Source organism: Erpetoichthys calabaricus, chromosome 5 (assembly GCF_900747795.2).
Source record: "Erpetoichthys calabaricus chromosome 5, fErpCal1.3, whole genome shotgun sequence".
NCBI lineage: Eukaryota > Metazoa > Chordata > Cladistia > Polypteriformes > Polypteridae > Erpetoichthys > Erpetoichthys calabaricus.
The window spans coordinates 98,965,668-98,982,838 of record NC_041398.2 but is presented as its reverse complement, the minus strand read 5'-3'; the positions used below and the strand labels follow the sequence as shown (position 1 = coordinate 98,982,838).

Genomic DNA, 17,171 nt, shown 5'->3' with positions numbered 1-17,171 from the left:
ACCTGCCATTCTTAAGTAAAATTCTAGAGAAGGCAGTCATTATGCAGCTTAATGATCACCTCAATAAACATGCCATTCTTGATAAGTTTCAGTCGGGTTTCAGAACAAATCACAGCACAGAAACTGCACTCATTAAAGTAGTAAATGACTTGCGGGTAAATGCAGACAAAGGCCGTTTATCTGTTCTCATCCTCTTAGATCTGAGCGCCTCTGAGCGCCGCATTCGATACCATTGATCACAATATTCTTAGAAATCTCCTTAGTTAATGGGTGGGCCTCTCTGGCAGTGTCTTAAATTGGTTTGAATCCTACCTGGCAGGTAGAAAATTCTTTGTTAGTTGTGGTAATTATACTTCAAAGACACATGATATTCTATATGGTGTTCTACAAGGCTCTATCCTGGGTCCACTGCTCTTTTCAATTTACATGCTTCCGTTAGATCAGATTATCTCGGGGCATAACGTGAGCTACCACAGCTATGCTGATGACATACAGCTGTATTTATCAATAGCACCTGACGACCCCGACACTCTTGATTCACTGACACAATGTCTCACTTGTGTTTCCAAATGGATGAGTAGTAATTTTCTCAAACTAAATAAGGGGGAAAACAGAAATTTAATGATTGGCAATAATGGATATAATGAGGTTATTAGAAATAAACTTGATGCATTAGGATTAAAAGTCAAGACGGAGGTAAAGAATTTAAGGGTAACTATTGACTCTGACCTGAATTTTAAATCACATATTAATCAGATTACTAGGACAGCATTTTTTCACTTAAGAAATATAGCAAAAGTTAGACCTCTTATAACATTGCAAGACGCTGAAAAATTAGTTCACACTTTTGTTTTCAGTCAGCTAGATTACTGTAATGCACTCCTCTCAGGACCACCCAAAAAAGACATTAATCGATTGCAACTAGTGCAGAATGCAGCTGCTAGAATCTTAACTTGGAAACGAAAATCCGAGCACATCACCCCAGTTTTGATGTCACTACACTGGTTACCTGTGTCATTTAGAATTGACTTTAAAATCCTGCTTATAGTTTACAAAGCCTTAAATAATCTCACTCCTTGTTATATTTCGGAATGTCTTACACTCCATATCATAACCTTAGATCTTTAAATGTGTGTCTACTTAGAATTCCAAGAGCTAAACTTAAAAGAAGTGGTGAGGTGGCCTCCTGCTGTTATGCACCTAAAATCTGGAATAGCTTGCCAATAGGAATTCATCAGGCTAATACAGTGGAGCACTTTAAAACACTGCTGAAAACACATTACTTTAACATGGCTTTCTCATAGCTTTATCTTAGTTAAATCCTGATGCTCTGTATATTCAATTAATTATCATTATTATTCATGGTGGTTCCAAAATCTGTACTAACCCCTACTTTCTCTTCTGTTCTTTTTCTGGCTTTCTGTGGTGGCGATCTGCGCCACCACCACCTAATCAAAGCGCCGTGATATCCTTACATTGATGGATTAAAGGCCAGAGGTCCACATGACCATCATCATCAAATTCTTCCATGACAACCCTGAATACAATGAGGACTGATTGAGGTCATTTATGTTAGGTAGAACGCCTAGAGGGGGCTAGGCAGTCTTGTGGCCTTCAACCCCTGCAGATTTTATTTTTTCTCCAGCCGTCTAGAGTTTTTTTTTTTGTTTTTTCTGTCCTCCCTGGACATTGGACCTTACTTTTATTCTATGTTAATTAGTGTTCCCTAATTTTAATTATTAATTTTGTCTTTTTTCTCTTTCTTCATCATGTAAAGCACTTTGTGCTACATTGTGTGTATGAAAATGTGCTATATAAACAAATGTTGTTGTTGTTGTAGTAGTGAACTAAAGGCAATTACAGTTTGTTTGTCTTTCTCCACTTTAAGGCCATCTGGGATTACACCAAACACAGCTGTTAATGCGTTAGGAGTGATTGTGACACCTAGGCTGTCTGATAGGCATTTCAAATTTGAATGATATTAATTTGGTACACACCCAAAACATGTGGTCTAGTGAAGCTAGAGCTCAACTGCAATGTTCGCAAGTTGGATCTTGCCCTGGAAACATTTTGGACAATTTTAAGGGTAACCCCTTCCCACACACACAATAGAAAAACCTCACTATCTCAAAAAATCCCTTGACTGATTTGACTGAAATTTGTTGAAAAATGATGACATTATAAAAAACATTTTTATTTGTTGATTTTATTAATATTATGCTAACATACATGCTGTACACTGCAGTGAGAATTGGCTTTATGCAAACAAAGAGTGGAACAGAAGTAATTGATGGACCATGCAAACAGCACTAACCAGTAGTGTGGGCAAGCAACTAAAGAAGGAGCAGTGTCCTGGACAGGAAAAATAAGACGTGATCATGTTTGCCATGTACAGTCAGATGTGAAATGGCAGGAGAAAGTTAAGTGAAGCTCAAGGAGTATGCAAAGCTCAATGGTTAGCAAGGGTGCTATAAAGTTCAAGTGATAAATAATAATAATAATAGCATATACTCAATAATATATAATCATATTTCACATTATTCCTACAGGTTACCTGTTTCGCTTTACAAGAATTCACTTTCCAGTAAAACTGTGTTTTGCAATGACCAATCATCAGAAGCCAGGTCACTAAGAAAAGCAGGTATTGACCTAATGCAGGAATGTTTTACTCAAGGGAAATTGTTTCTTGCATGTTCAAGAGTAGGTAGCTCCAGTGCCCTAATAATATTACTTATTATTTAACTGAAACCTTTATCCAATGCAACTTACAACATTTACACAATTGCTTATATGTCTTTTGTTTTTTTCAAGTGGAGCACAGGCAGGTGAAGTGGCCTGATCATGGTCACACAGTGCCAGTAGCAGAATTTGAACCTACAACCTCAGGATCTGAAGATCTAAGCCCAAATCCTTAACCACTACACCACACTGCCTGCCAATAATGTTAGCACTTTGTGAAAAAAAATACAAATTTTCTATACAAAAAAGTACTTAGTTACATTGTACTTCTGATACATCTGATTAACTGACAACACAATAACTGAGGCCCCCATCTTATGAAATTTCCCTGGTGAAGCCAGGTAATGCAGCTAGTAAAGAATATAAAAACGGAAAATTGGTTTGCTTTATGCCCCCCCTGCGAAATACTCTGCCTGTCCAATGAAAACTCTGGAGAAGAATAACATTTGATTTTCAAAACTGAGTTGCTTTCCAATCGGCCCGTTTGAATTCGGGGCGTATCCGTCAGTGCCTCCTCCACTAGATAGGCACTGTGCTGCTTACAGTTCACTTCGTCACACATTTTGCAGCACGTTTTGAACCTGTTGACCGCATTCTTTAATTAAAACAGCATATACATTCCATTCTTCTTTTATTTTCTGGTTGGTAACACCAAAGGCTATTCATAGGTGGCTTATTAAAAAGCAGACATCTTCAACCTCTGTCCCTCCGCAAGCTGCTGGCTCCATGGTTGAACCCAGCACCGCTGCTACCAACACGGAGCACAGCGCACCCACGTTGGGAACTGAAAATCCAAAAGATGTAGATAAGCCTACACAATCCTCCAGCTCTGCGCCTGTGTCGGGTACTCCAAACCTCTGCCTTCAACAAAATACACAGTCCGGTCTGCCTGACTTAAATATGGATAGCCCATCCCAGCCCATTTTAATTAATTATCCCAAGCATGCATTCGGAAAGACGCTCAGATGTTTTAGTGCAAGCTGGTATCAGTCTCGACCATGGCTTGAATATTCTGTTGTCCGTGATGGCAGCTTTTGCTTTGCCTTCCACAAATTTAGTGTTTCCAATTCGGACCGCAAGGACATATTCACCAAACATGGCTACACTTATTGGAAAAAAGCTCTAGAAAAAGACGGTGGCGGCTTCCACAAACACGCGTCTAGTATCCCGCACGTCAGAGCCATATCTGCATCACAGCACTCATCATTGGTGTGTCTTCAGCTGCATGCGAAAGCTCTTTCTCTACTTTGAACCGCATTCTCACTCCACTCCGCCGAACAATGCTGCATTCAAGGAAGAGAAATTTAGTCATTCTGGCACATGAGAAAAACATCACAGAAAATCTAGACATGAATGAATTTATTTCAGAATTTGCCAAGAGTAACCACAGACTGGTCCTGTAGATAATATCCAGGTTAAACACTGTAAACTGATGTCCTATAGCCTCCCATGACTACAATAAGCCATGTTTCTGTTCTTGCTCTCATTTGTATACATTTGACTTTAATGATATTTACCTTGTAGATGTAGTTCTGTATTTGTTCACAAAAAATAATAATACAAGTTCCATTGCCTCTGTTAATTTTATTGAACAATAGGTTATGATTTATGCCACAATTTTTGCTTTTGTATGTTATATAAAACTATGTTGTTATTATTATTTGACCCCCCTACGATAGATGGATGGATGGATATTTTTTGCCCCCCAACCCCAGACAAGCCAAATGCCCACCCACACATGATGTTCTGGTCACACCTCTGGTTTGTCTTATTATTCACATTTAGTCAGTTATTTGTTTGCAATCTCTTCTTGAACCTCTCTTGCCACAGGAAGATACTGTATAACAGCATTTTTCTAATTGTAACAATCTCTCCTGGAATATTTAAATATATTAGTAGAATACTTTCCAGGCACAAAAATGTTATAACAAAATTAATCATTTAGTAATGTTATGAGATTTTCCAAACAAACTATTGGCCTTTAAGAAGTTGCCAAGAATCAAAACATAAGATCAGTTTTGCAGCTATAATCAATACTATGTTGATTACAAAAAGCTGTGACAATATGATGCCATTTAAATGTCTGTTATCTTTAAATGTCTGTTCCAAGCTATACTTAATATACTATTAACATCTACTGCAAAACCTGGGTCATTGTTGATATTACAATCTCTGAAGCTGTATCTAAAAATCTAATATAAGTGTTAGGCGCATTTGAGATTTTTTTTCTTCAGCTACACAAAAATACAGCTATAAATAAAGTCTGTAAAAACATTAGAAGGTACGTAATATTGCATGAGTCTAATTTTCATATTGTTTGAAATATGTACTCATTCAGAACTAAATGTTGCCACATTATAGCAGTGTAAGTGTATTACTTATTACAAGAACATACATACTTTACATTGTCTCATGTGCCCCTTTACTTCTCTATTAAACCATGTATTTTTGTTTTTACCAAAATTCTCTAGATAAGATTTTCTACAGCTGCCAGTATAATTATAAGAAAGAAATGAGGCAAGACCCAAGACAACTTAATATTGCACTTAAGAAAAGCAATCTAGCTAAGCATGGCTTCATACCACAAAAGGGGTATCGGTGATAAACCTAAAGGTTATCCATCATATCTAGCACCCTGGATGTGAGTCCTGTCTCTGCCTATGTGGAATCTGCATGTTCTCTCCATATTTGCTTTGAATTTTTTCCTAAATGTTCACATTTAAGGACCTCCAGAAAAAGAGTCTCTATGCTATAATTTAGTAATATAAACATGTGAAGACAATAAAATAATAAATAATCAGGATAGTGTTTGATATTAGAAAACTATTCACCCTAAAAAGCAATAAAATATGAAAATAAATAGGCTATGATGTTTAATTAAATATCCAAAAATCAAAAAAGGTAATAAATAAATAATAAAAATTAATTACATTTACATCTCAATTTTCTAACCTACTCAGTAAGCTTACCTTTTTTGGTCAGAAACTATATGCAACAAACAGATCAAGGGTGTTTTTACATACATCCTTAATCTTTTCATAAAAGTAAAGAAGAAAGCCAGCAGTGATTTAATCATAGATAACGACAGAACTTTGCAGAGGTTGGTGCTTAGTGCCAAAAGGTATTCTGAAAGTAATAATTTAGTTATTTGCTTTCACTTACCGGAATCAACTCCAATAATAAGTCGACCAAGTATAAGCATTTCAAAAGAACGGGCTGTTTCTCCAAACGCCAGAAAAAGTGAAGATATAATAGCAAAAATGTTGTTCAAGAGTAAAGTTCCCTTCCTATAAGAAAATAACACCTCATGTATAAGAAGGAATTTTCATTAATTTTGCACTTCACTCTGCTGTATTCTTTCATGTTAAAGAAACACATTAAAAACAAAGAACAAAAAGTTTAGGTATGTCATGCAAAAAAATTATGTACAGAATAAGTTCAATTTCCAGCCTGTTTAATATCCATCCATCCATTTTCCAACCCGCTGAATCCGAACACAGGGTCATGGGGGTCTGCTGGAGCCAATCCCAGCCAACACAGGGCACAAGGCAGGAACCAATCCCCGGCAGGGTGCCAACCCACCGCAGGCCTGTTTAATATGTTTGCATATATTTTATTGGGTAAGAAGAGGTGTTCAACTTGGAAATAGTGTGAACATAGAGTCATTAAGGGTTTCTGTGTCACATAAGTCCTAAGTAGAAAATTGGTGGCGCAGGTAACATGGGTGGGAAACCAATGCAGGTCTGAAGAGGAACCGGAGATGACTGGAAGCAAGTCTTCTTATTATATCCAATTTCCAAATATGTAGCTAGGACCAATGTTTCACTGTAGCTTTTTCTTTATGTTTATTCTGTAACTTTACATTGTCCTCCTCTTTACCCACTCCAATGTATTCAATTAATTAGTTATAAAATATCCCATGGTTATTTTACTGTTCTGTTCCAGGTGAGGATGGAACACAGAGGTCTCTCTAATCCAACCCTAACCTTGTCACAACGTGTTATCTAATTTGTGTTGATGTAATCCACCGTGTTTGTGAGTGAACCCTGCAATAACCTGCCATCCCATTCAGATTCGGGGATAAGATGAAGTTTCCTGTGGCCCTACAACTGTCCAAGATGGTTAAAAAAATCAATGGAAAAATATCTGTATGTGTATAATGCTTGGAGCTGTATTTCACCGTTAATGTTTTATATTTGTACAGGTACAGTATGTCTCACTTTAACCTTGTTCTCTAAGAAGCTATATAATAATAACAAATTTAATTAAATGTACAGAACAGTTTAAACCAACAAACAGAAATTCAAACATGTGCAGTATTGTACCTCATTACATAAACATCTCAGTACATAAGAAAACCACTTAACTTAAGTTCATAAAATTTGAAAAAAACAAGGCTAATTACCTACCTTCCTGAGCATTTTACCATTGGAGTCGCTGCTAATGCACCAAGAAGACCACCAATGCCAAAGACTGAAACTGTTATTGACCAAAGGAGAGTTAATGAATCAGCATCTATGATCGTTCCATATCTGTCATTCCATGTTTCATTGTAAAAATGTTTAATATACTGTGGACAAAACATATGCACAAATATTTGCGTAGGAACTGATTGGGAAAAAACAAATACAATAAGTCTAGCATTGTCTCATTTTCACTATGTTCATTATAAATTAAGTCAGCATAACATAATTATTAAGAGAGCCATTTCACAAATGAACATTACTTTTAACATAAAACCATTCATTGTAATATTAATAATAATAATTTTTTGCATTTATATATTGTTAACTGAAAGTGAAAATTAACACAGTAAAATACTTGACAAAAGATAAATAAATATGTCTAGGTTAGTTTTAATTAGATTTATTTGTAACCACCACATATTTGCAGGTGGGTAAAATGGGGAAAATTGCCCACACCAGGACAATGATTTTTTAACTATTAAAGTCTGTACACTAATAGACTTTGGTGCTATTGTGAAACTTTTAGTTAAATTGTGTTTGCAAACTTTCCTGGTGTTTTGCAAATGTTTCAGTCTCTGTATCCATATACCAGTGGTTATGTGGAAATGTCAGAGACTCCACCCTTAGGTTCCTAAACTTGTTCACTCCTTGATATCATGTTAAAGAAAAGCTAGTATCTGGAACAAATATCTAATCAGTAACAAAGAGCTGGTCTACCGTTTAATGGCCTGGATGGAATCCATATTTCTCTTCCTAAGTATGAGATTCTACTATTGGAAGACATCTCCATTAGCATACACCAGCATACTCTTTGTCAGGTAGGCTGAGGAGTGTTCTGCCTCAGAACCTGGAATATACTAAATTGTCCACTTATTAACAATGGGGACCACAACCCTAATCTGCCACCTTCCACATTTAACTCAAAATGCATGTTAGCCTAAGCAACCAAACAAAATCCATTGTTTTTATCATTTCTGGTCAGATTTCATCCAAACATAAGGCTATGGTTAAAAAGGAGGTTTTTAATTAACAGAAATGACCTTATATTTTTAACAAGAATTTATATATTACTTTAACTCTTGTTGATTACTCATATAATTATCTGCAAACTGTTTCACAAACACATCGCAAGATTAACTTACTTTAGAAAAGACACAGTAATACATTACTTGACATATTTTAATGATTTTCTGCTGGTAACCTCATTTACTTTAATTAATATGTACACTACAAGTTTTAAATACTTCATTTATAAAAATAATTTTTTGGCAGACATATTTATCCAAGGTGACTAACATTTACATATTTTCAACTGTTTATAAGTATTTTTTAACAGACAGATTAAGTGATACTGACCCTATTGTCTTCGAAAAATGTACTTGATTTGGGTTAATTTAGCAATAATGATAACCATATCATTTTCACTATATATTTGATTTTGAGTAGGCTGGCTTAGCGTCCATAATTATGATTGTCACAACTGTAGAGTATATAGCAACAGGAGACGATTGCTTAAACTTGGAAAGTGTGAAATATGTTTAGAAGTGCCCTTAGCATGTGATTTAAGTAATGGTCACCTGACTGTTTTGTTACACACTAATAAATCCAAAAAATCCAGAATGACCTTGTTTTGGACATACAGAATGTACAGTTAAACAATTTTCAGTATCCGAGCATTGAGTTCCTTAGTAAATAGTGAGTAGTATACTTGAATATAGCTGGAAGACACTAAACTCACATTGATGCTTTGCTGGTTTATAACATGTGTGACTTTAATTGATTTCTGTGCAAATGCTTTGAAATTTACAACACTAAATAATTCAGTCCTTAGCCTGATGAATGACTGTTGGACAGGGTTGTTTGATGTCCATGTTTTTAATGTAGTATATTACAATACTATTTTCACCTATCATTTTATTTTTATTTTATGAAATTTTGACAATTTTTATTATAGTTTTTATTTTTGGTGAGTTATCTCACCAAAATGAAGATTATCAGTATCCATACTGTTTCTACATAGCAAAGGAACTGTAAAAACAAGCAGATATTCCCATAAAATAGTCAGTGAGGCTCTGTATAGACGTTCAAGGAGCAGACGGTTTACTTTGGTAGTAGAAGGCATTTTAACTTTAGATTTAACACTTCACAGTGCTTTATGAAAGCATGTAATTCACACATCCTCCTAGACATTCAGTAAATAGTTGCTAGCACACTCTCTCATGACGCAACCAAAGAGCAGTCAAGTAAATATTTGTTGACCAGAGTCCTTTGCCTTCTTTGGTATATTTGTGTTTTTGTCAGCATGTCACATTCCTCAAACTCTTCATAAACATCTTTAAGATAGCAATTTAAGTGCATTTTTAAATTTGTTGGATCCTTTCATTTTTCAGTTTTCAGAAACCAGACTTCTGCATCATTGATTACACAGTTGTTTTTGCTACTGTTAGTATCATGCTCAAGGCATTCCCAGACACCACCTATCCATTTACAATCAGTTCTTTGCTGCATATCTATGTTTAAATACATGTTCTGTGTATACATCTGTCAACCATTCTGTGTATACATCTGTCAACCATTCTGTGTATACATCTGTCAACCATTATACATATTAGGCTACAGAGCCATATAAGGCAGAGGCAATTAGGGAAAAATTAAGGTCAGCAAACAGCAATTTTCTCTCTAATGTTGGGTACCACGGGAACACTGTTTACTTCTACATAGTATAATTATGTATCCAAATGTATTAATCTCAATTTTTTTGCATTACAACACAAATTTGAAAATGTATTTAACACATTTTGGTGTCATTTTTAAACTACTCAAGTGCAAAGCATTAATTTTAAAATTTATTCATTAATTCCTTCATTAAGCTGAATAGATACTTTGAATGTTAATCAAGACCAGGACTGAAAAAAACTGCATCAGCAATTTAACTTTGTAATTTATTAAACAATGTATTACATGAAACCAGATTATTAAAATATTTCAAGTTTAATTCAAAATTGTTACAAATCAGAACTCCAAAAATCAGATTCTAAAAACTGAGTCACTTTCTGGACTTGCAAGAAATAAAACCAATAACATTTTCCATCCGCCTACTTATTCATAACTGAGCCTAACCCAACAGTGTCAGATGGAAGTCAGAAATCAAAGCAAAAAGCCAAAAATAATACAAGAAGCTGAAAAGATAGACATTTGGCCTACTTCAAAAAAGCTAGCACCAGATAGCAAAAATAAAGTGTTTAGCCATACCATACACAGAGTCTGATTGGGTGCACTAGGGTATAAGCTGATTTCCATATCATAATTCAGCAAGATCCACAATTACATTATTTAACATGCTTTGGAAAATTTCCTGCTGGGCTTTGTTTAAAACAGTTGCTCATCTTTGCAAATGAAAACTGTGATTTTTCAGAATACAGTAATCCCTCGCTATATCGCGCTTCGCCTTTCGCGGCTTCACTCTATCGCGGATTTTATATGTAAGCATATTTAAATATATTTTTTAGATTTTTTGCTGGTTCGCGGATTTCTGTGGACAATGGGTCTTTTAATTTCTGGTACATGCTTCCTCAGTTGGTTTGCCCAGTTGATTTCATACAAGGGACGCTATTGGCAGATGGCTGAGAAGCTACCCAGCTTACTTTTCTCTCTCTCTTTGCGCTGACTTTCTCTGATCCTGACGTAGGGGGATTGAGCAGGGGGGCTGTTCACACACCTAGACGATACGGACGCTCGTCTAAAAATGCTGAAAGATTATCTTCACGTTGCTATTTTTGTGCAGCTGCTTCCTGAAACGACATGCTGCACGGTGCTTCGCATACTTAAAAGCTCGAATGGCACGTATTGATTTTTGATTGAAAAACAAACTCTGTCTCTCTCTATCTCTCTCTCTCTCTGCTCCTGACGGAGGGGGTGTGAGCTGCCGCCTTCAACAGCTTTGTGCCGCGGTGCTTCGCATACTTAAAAGCCAAACAGCCCTATTGATTTGTTTGCTTTCCTATCTCTTTCTGACAGGCTCTGCTCCTGACGCGCACTCCGTTGAAGAGGAAGATATGTTTGCATTCTTTTAATTGTGAGACAGAACTGTCATCTCTGTCTTGTCATGGAGCACAGTTTAAACTTTTGAAAAAGAGACAAATGTTTGCTTGCAGTGTTTGAATAACGTTCCTGTCTCTCTACAACCTCCTGTGTTTCTGCGCAAATCTGTGACCCAAGCATGACAATATAAAAATAACCATATAAACATATGGTTTCTACTTCGCGGATTTTCTTATTTCGTGGGTGGCTCTGGAACGCAACCCCCGCGATGGAGGAGGGATCATCCTAAACCACCATCTTTAGTGGTCTCCTCTGCTACATTGGCTTAAACTTAATCAAGTTATACATTGAAATATTTTGTGAATGACTTTGCTTTTTGCAATGTGAATAACCGTCTTTGCAATGTTAGTGCATAAGACAAACTAATTTGGTGATTACAATGGACATTTTCAAAGGATTATCATATAGGCTTACAATGCCAAGTTTAATAACTAATTAACAGGAAAAGTAACATTGTGCCATCACCCTTTTGTAAAATATACATTGAAACTTAAAGCTGTGCGCTCCCACACATGCGGGGGCATTGGTCAAAAGTAAACTACCAGCAATTGATTCTTAAAAAAATAGAAACATATTTTCATTTCTACACCTTTCTTTTATTTTTACAAGCATAGTTCAATAATGTGGTTTTAATTTCAGTATTCGGTTTCAGTATTCACTTTTTTTAAGTTACTTTTCATTAACTATATTATAAGATAATACATAGATCATACTGGTTGTTCAAAATAAGTTGTATATTTGGGATTTATGGATTAAAATGTTCATTATTATCTAATATATGATTTGTGTGATTAATGATGGGGTGGGCTGGATTATTCCTGATAGTTTGCAATATATATATATATATATATATATATATATATATACTGTATATATATATATATATATATATATATATATATATATATATATATATATATATATATATATATATATATATATATATATATATACATACATATATACAGTCATATGAAAAAGTTTGGGAACCCCTCTTAATTCTTTGGATTTTTGTTTATCATTGGCTGAGCTTTCAAAGTAGCAACTTTCTTTTAATATATGACATGCCTTATGGAAACAGTAGTATTTCAGCACTGACATTAAATTTATTGGATTAACAGAAAATATGCAATATGCATCATAACAAAATTAGACAGGTGCACAAATTTGGGCACCCCAACTGAAATATTACATCAATACTTAGTTGAGCCTCCCTTTGCAAATATAACAGCTTCTATACGCCTCCTATAGCCTTTTATTACTGTCTGGATTCTGGATGAAGGTATTTTTGACCATTCTTCCATACAAAATCTCTCCAGTTCAGTGAAATTTGATGGCTGCCGAGCATGGACAGCCTGCTTCAAATCACCCCATAGATTTTTGATGACATTCAAGTCAGGGGACTGTGATGGCCATTCCAGAACATTGTACTGCTCCCTCTGTATGAATGCCTTTGTAGATTTCGAACTGTGTTTTGGGTCATTCTCTTGTTGCAATATCCAACCCCTGCGTAACTTCAACTTTGTGACTGATGCTTGAACATTATCGTGAAGAATTTGTTGATATTAAGTTGATCTGACCCTCGACTCTAACAAGGGCCCCAGTCCCTGAACTAGCCACACAGCCCCACAGCATGATGGAACCTCCACCAAATTTGACAGTAGGTAGCAGGTGTTTTTCTTGGAATGCGGTGTTCTTCTTCCGTCATGCAAAGCGCTTTTTGTTATGACCAAATAACTCAATTTTTGTCTCATCAGTCCAAAGCCCTTTGTTCCAAAATGAATCTGGCTTGTCTAAATGAGTATTTGCATACAACAAGCGACTCTGTTTGTGGCGTGAGTGCAGAAAGGGCTTCTTTCTCATCACCCTGCCATATAGATGTTCTTTGTGCAAATTGCGTTGAATTGTAGAACAATGTGCAGATACACCATCTGCAGCAAGATGTTCTTGCGGGTCTTTGGAGGTGATCTGTGGGTTGTCTGTAACCATTCTCACAATCCTGCGCATATGCCGCTCCTGTACTTTTCTTGGCCTGCCAGACCTGGGTTTAACAGCAACTGTGCCTGTGGCCTTCCATTTCCTGATTACATTCCTTACAGTAGAAACTGACAGTTTAAACCTCTGAGATAGCTTTTTGTAGCCTTCCCCTAAACCATGAAACTGAACAATCTTTGTTTTCAGATCTTTTGAGAGTTGCTTTGAGGATCCCATGCTGTCACTCTTCAGAGGAAAGTCAAAGGGAAGCACAACTTGCAATTGATCACCTTAAATACCTTTTCTCATGATTGGACATGCTTGTCTATGAAGTTCAAGGTTTAACGAACTAATCCAACCAAATTGGTGTTGCAAGTAATAAGTATTGAGCAGTTACATGCATTTAAATCAGCAAAATTTTTGCACAGCCAGTTTTTCACATTTGATTTAATTTCATACAACTAAATACTGCTTCACTAAAAATCTTTGTTCAAAAAACACCCCAGTACTCAGATGTTCCTAGGAAATGAAAGACATACCACTGTTATCTTTTTTGTTTAAAGTAGAATAATTTATTTTGCAGGCTGAGGGGAGGTTCCCAAACTTTTCATATGACTATATATATATATATATATATATACATACATATACTGTATATATATATATATATATATATATATATATATATATATATATATATATATATATATATTGTGCCAAGCTGCTGGAAGTGGTACCCAGCCGGGAGGCCCAGGAGGACCGGAGGAGGGCTTACGCCTCCTCCAGACCATGAGGGGGCGACCGCCCTGGTGGCTTTGGGGACCATGGGAACAGAGCTTAGAAGCTCAACCCTATAGGGGCCCGTGGTCACCGCCAGGGGGTGCCTCAATGCCGGTGAAGCCCTGGACCTCAGCACTTCGGCACACCTGTAAGTGCTGGGGGGAAGAAGACCAAGGACACCCGGAGTGCTTCCAGGTGCACAGCCGGTACTTCCGCCACACCAGGAAGAGCTTGGTGGAGAGGAGTGGAGACTGACCTGAGGAAAAGGCATTGAGGAAAGAGGCCTGCACTTTGGGGTGAAGTGGGTTGTGTGTGTCATGTTTGTATATAGTAGTTGTAAATAAACGCGTGTGGTGCCTAAAACAATGTCTACCTGTCTGTGTCTGGGCAGTTCCCCATAATATATATATATATATCCAAGCCACCCATATAATTTGGTATCCTGGCTGCAAAGTCGTAAAATGAGATACAGCACTGATGTGCACAAAACCGAGTCCAAAACTGAACTGAGGGAATAGGGAAAAGGTGCAGGCTTTTAAAGGGGAAGACAGGAAGTGAGATCATACGGGTCGGGCTCATGAAGGTCTTCAGTCATTGATTCAAGCCCGGATGTGACATCACAGGGGCCGGGGCCGGCAAGGTCTCCTTCTATAGGCTTGGGCCCGGAAGTGACGTCAAGAGAACCAGGTGGAATCTCCCGTGTCTGGTCTACAGGAAAGGGAGAAAAAGAGTCAGTGCACTCTGCCACATCCTGGTATGACTCGGAACTGCCCTTACCCAAGCCCTTTAGCTGCTTCCCATGCGCACGTGTGTGACAAGGCCCCCCCCCCCCCCCCCCCCTCAGCCCAGACCCGTCGGGTCGGGCGACCTTGACCGAGAGGTCGTGAACCCAAGAAAGAGCATCACCGTTGGCGTGAAGAGCACCCCGACGATGAACGAGCGGAAACTTGTACGGCTGGAGGTCAAGAAACCACCAGGTGACCCGCGGATTCGACTCCTTGTGCAGGGCCATCCACTGTAGAGGTGCATGGTCTGTGACAAGGGTGAATTCCCGGCCCAACAGGTAGTACCTCAGCTGAGTAATCGCCCATTTAATCGCCAAAGCCTCCCTCTCTACCGCTGCATAACTGGTCTCCCAGTCCAACAGTTTCCGGCTCAGAAACATGATGGGGTGTTCCACACCATCGACACTTTGGCTCAGCACGGCCCCCAGGCCTGTGTCCAAAGCGTCCGTCTGGAGGATGAAAGGCAAAGAAAAGTTAGGTGCCTACAAAATAGGTGCGGACGTAAGGGCCTGCTTCAAGTCTCTAAATACAGTGCCTGTCTTGTCAGTCCATACCACAATGTTTGTGGCCCTCTTTTTTGTCAGATCAGTCAAGGGTGCCGCTCTCTCCGAGAACCGGGGCACAAACCAGCGGTAGTAGCCCACTAACCCAAGAAAGGCTTGGACCTGCCACTTGGTTCGCGGATGGGACCATTTCAAAATGGCATCTACTTTGGAGCACTGTGGCCTCACGGTACCCCGACCCACCAGGTAGCCTGAATACTTGGCTTCGCTCAATCCAAAGAAACATTTCTTGAGATTAATCCGAAGCCCGGCCTCACCAAGTGTCCGCAATACCGCTTTCACCTGCTGTAGGTGTTCCAACCACGTGCTGGAATAGATGACCACGTAATCCAGGTAGGCAGCACTGTATGAGTTATGAGGCCTGAGCACTTTGTCCACCAGACACTGGAAGGTAGCTGGAGCTCCGTGTAACCCAAATGGAAGGAAAAAAAATACTGCCAGTTTCCGCTAGGGGTGCTAAACGCGGTCTTAACCTTCGCAGAGTCCGTTAAAGGAACCTGCCAGTACCCCTTTGTCATGTCCAGTGTGGTCAAATACTGAGCCTGTCCAAGCCTCTCGAGGAGGTCGTCCACTCGTGGCATTGGATAAGCATCAAATTGGGAGACTTGATTAAGTCGACGGAAGTCATTGCAAAACCTCCAACTCCCATCAGGCTTAGCGACCAACACAATTGGGCTGGACCAGGGACTATGACTTTCCTCAATCACACCTAGTTCCAGCATGTGTTTGATCTCAAGCTCCACTTCAGCCCTTTTTGCCTCGGGAAGACAATACGGACGTTCTCGGACTATAACCCCGGGGTCTGTCACAATGTCGTGCTCCACCAGAGAGGTCTGTCCGGGGTTTTCACTCACTACCTCCCGGACAGACAGGATAACTGTTTCCAGCTCCCGTCGTTGTCTGAGACTTAAATCCGCACCGAAGTTAAGGCAAGCCGTGTGAGCAAATAGTGAGCGGGGCTGACTGGAGGAGGGATCGGGATCCCTGTCCTTCCACGGTTTCAGCAGGTTTACATGATAAACCGGCTCCCTCGGCCGACGATTGGGTTGACTCACCAAATAGTCGACGAGTCCTTTCCTCTCCTTAACTTCATATGGGCCCTTGCCAATGGGGCAAGCAACTTAGACTGGGAGGTAGACACTAGGACCATGACATGGTCTCCTTGGTGGAACTCCCGGAGAGCAGTGCCACGGTTGTGATAACGGACCTGTGCTGCTTGAGCCTCATCCATGTGATTTTTAAGGAGGGGCCGAATCTTACCAAATCTATCGCATAATTGCGCGATATATTCCAATATATTTGTAGAGGGAAGAGCCTCTTCTTCCCATCCTTCTTTTAAGATATCTAATATGCCCCGGGGTTGTCGCCCATACAGTAACTCAAAAGGGGAGAACCCCGTGGAGGCTTATGAGACTTCCCGATAGACAAAAAGGACGAGGGGGAGGAGCTGATCCCAGTTCCTTCCATCCTCGCTGACCACCTTACGCAGCATTTGTTTGAGAAGAGTCTGATTGAACCTCTCTACCAAACCGTCGGTTTGAGGGTGATACACCGCGGTCTTTAAATGCTTTATTTTCAGTAACTTGGCAGTCTCCTTGAACGTCTCTGAGGTAAAAGGCGTCCCCTGGTCCGTCAAGACTTCCTTGGTGATACCCACACGCGCAAAGACCCCTAGTAATTCCTGTGCGATGGCTTTGGAAGTGGCTGAGCGCAATGGAACAGCTTCGGGGTATTTGGTAGCATTATCCACAAGGACCAAAATG

At 38.8% G+C, this 17,171-nt stretch overlaps 1 protein-coding gene across 4 annotated transcripts in view; it reads right to left on the bottom strand.

The window, feature by feature from the left end:
* The window catches only part of slc2a9l2 (solute carrier family 2 member 9, like 2), a 197,728-nt gene that overhangs the window by 121,099 nt on the left and 59,458 nt on the right, over positions 1–17,171 (bottom strand). For all 4 annotated transcript variants that reach the window (XM_028801819.2, XM_028801820.2, XM_051928220.1 and 1 more), the window contains 2 exons: positions 7,149–7,309; positions 5,902–6,026 (listed from right to left, as the gene is read on the bottom strand). In XM_028801819.2, the coding sequence (XP_028657652.1) occupies positions 5,902–6,026; positions 7,149–7,309 (286 nt within the window). The remainder of the gene's footprint in view (positions 1–5,901; positions 6,027–7,148; positions 7,310–17,171) is intronic.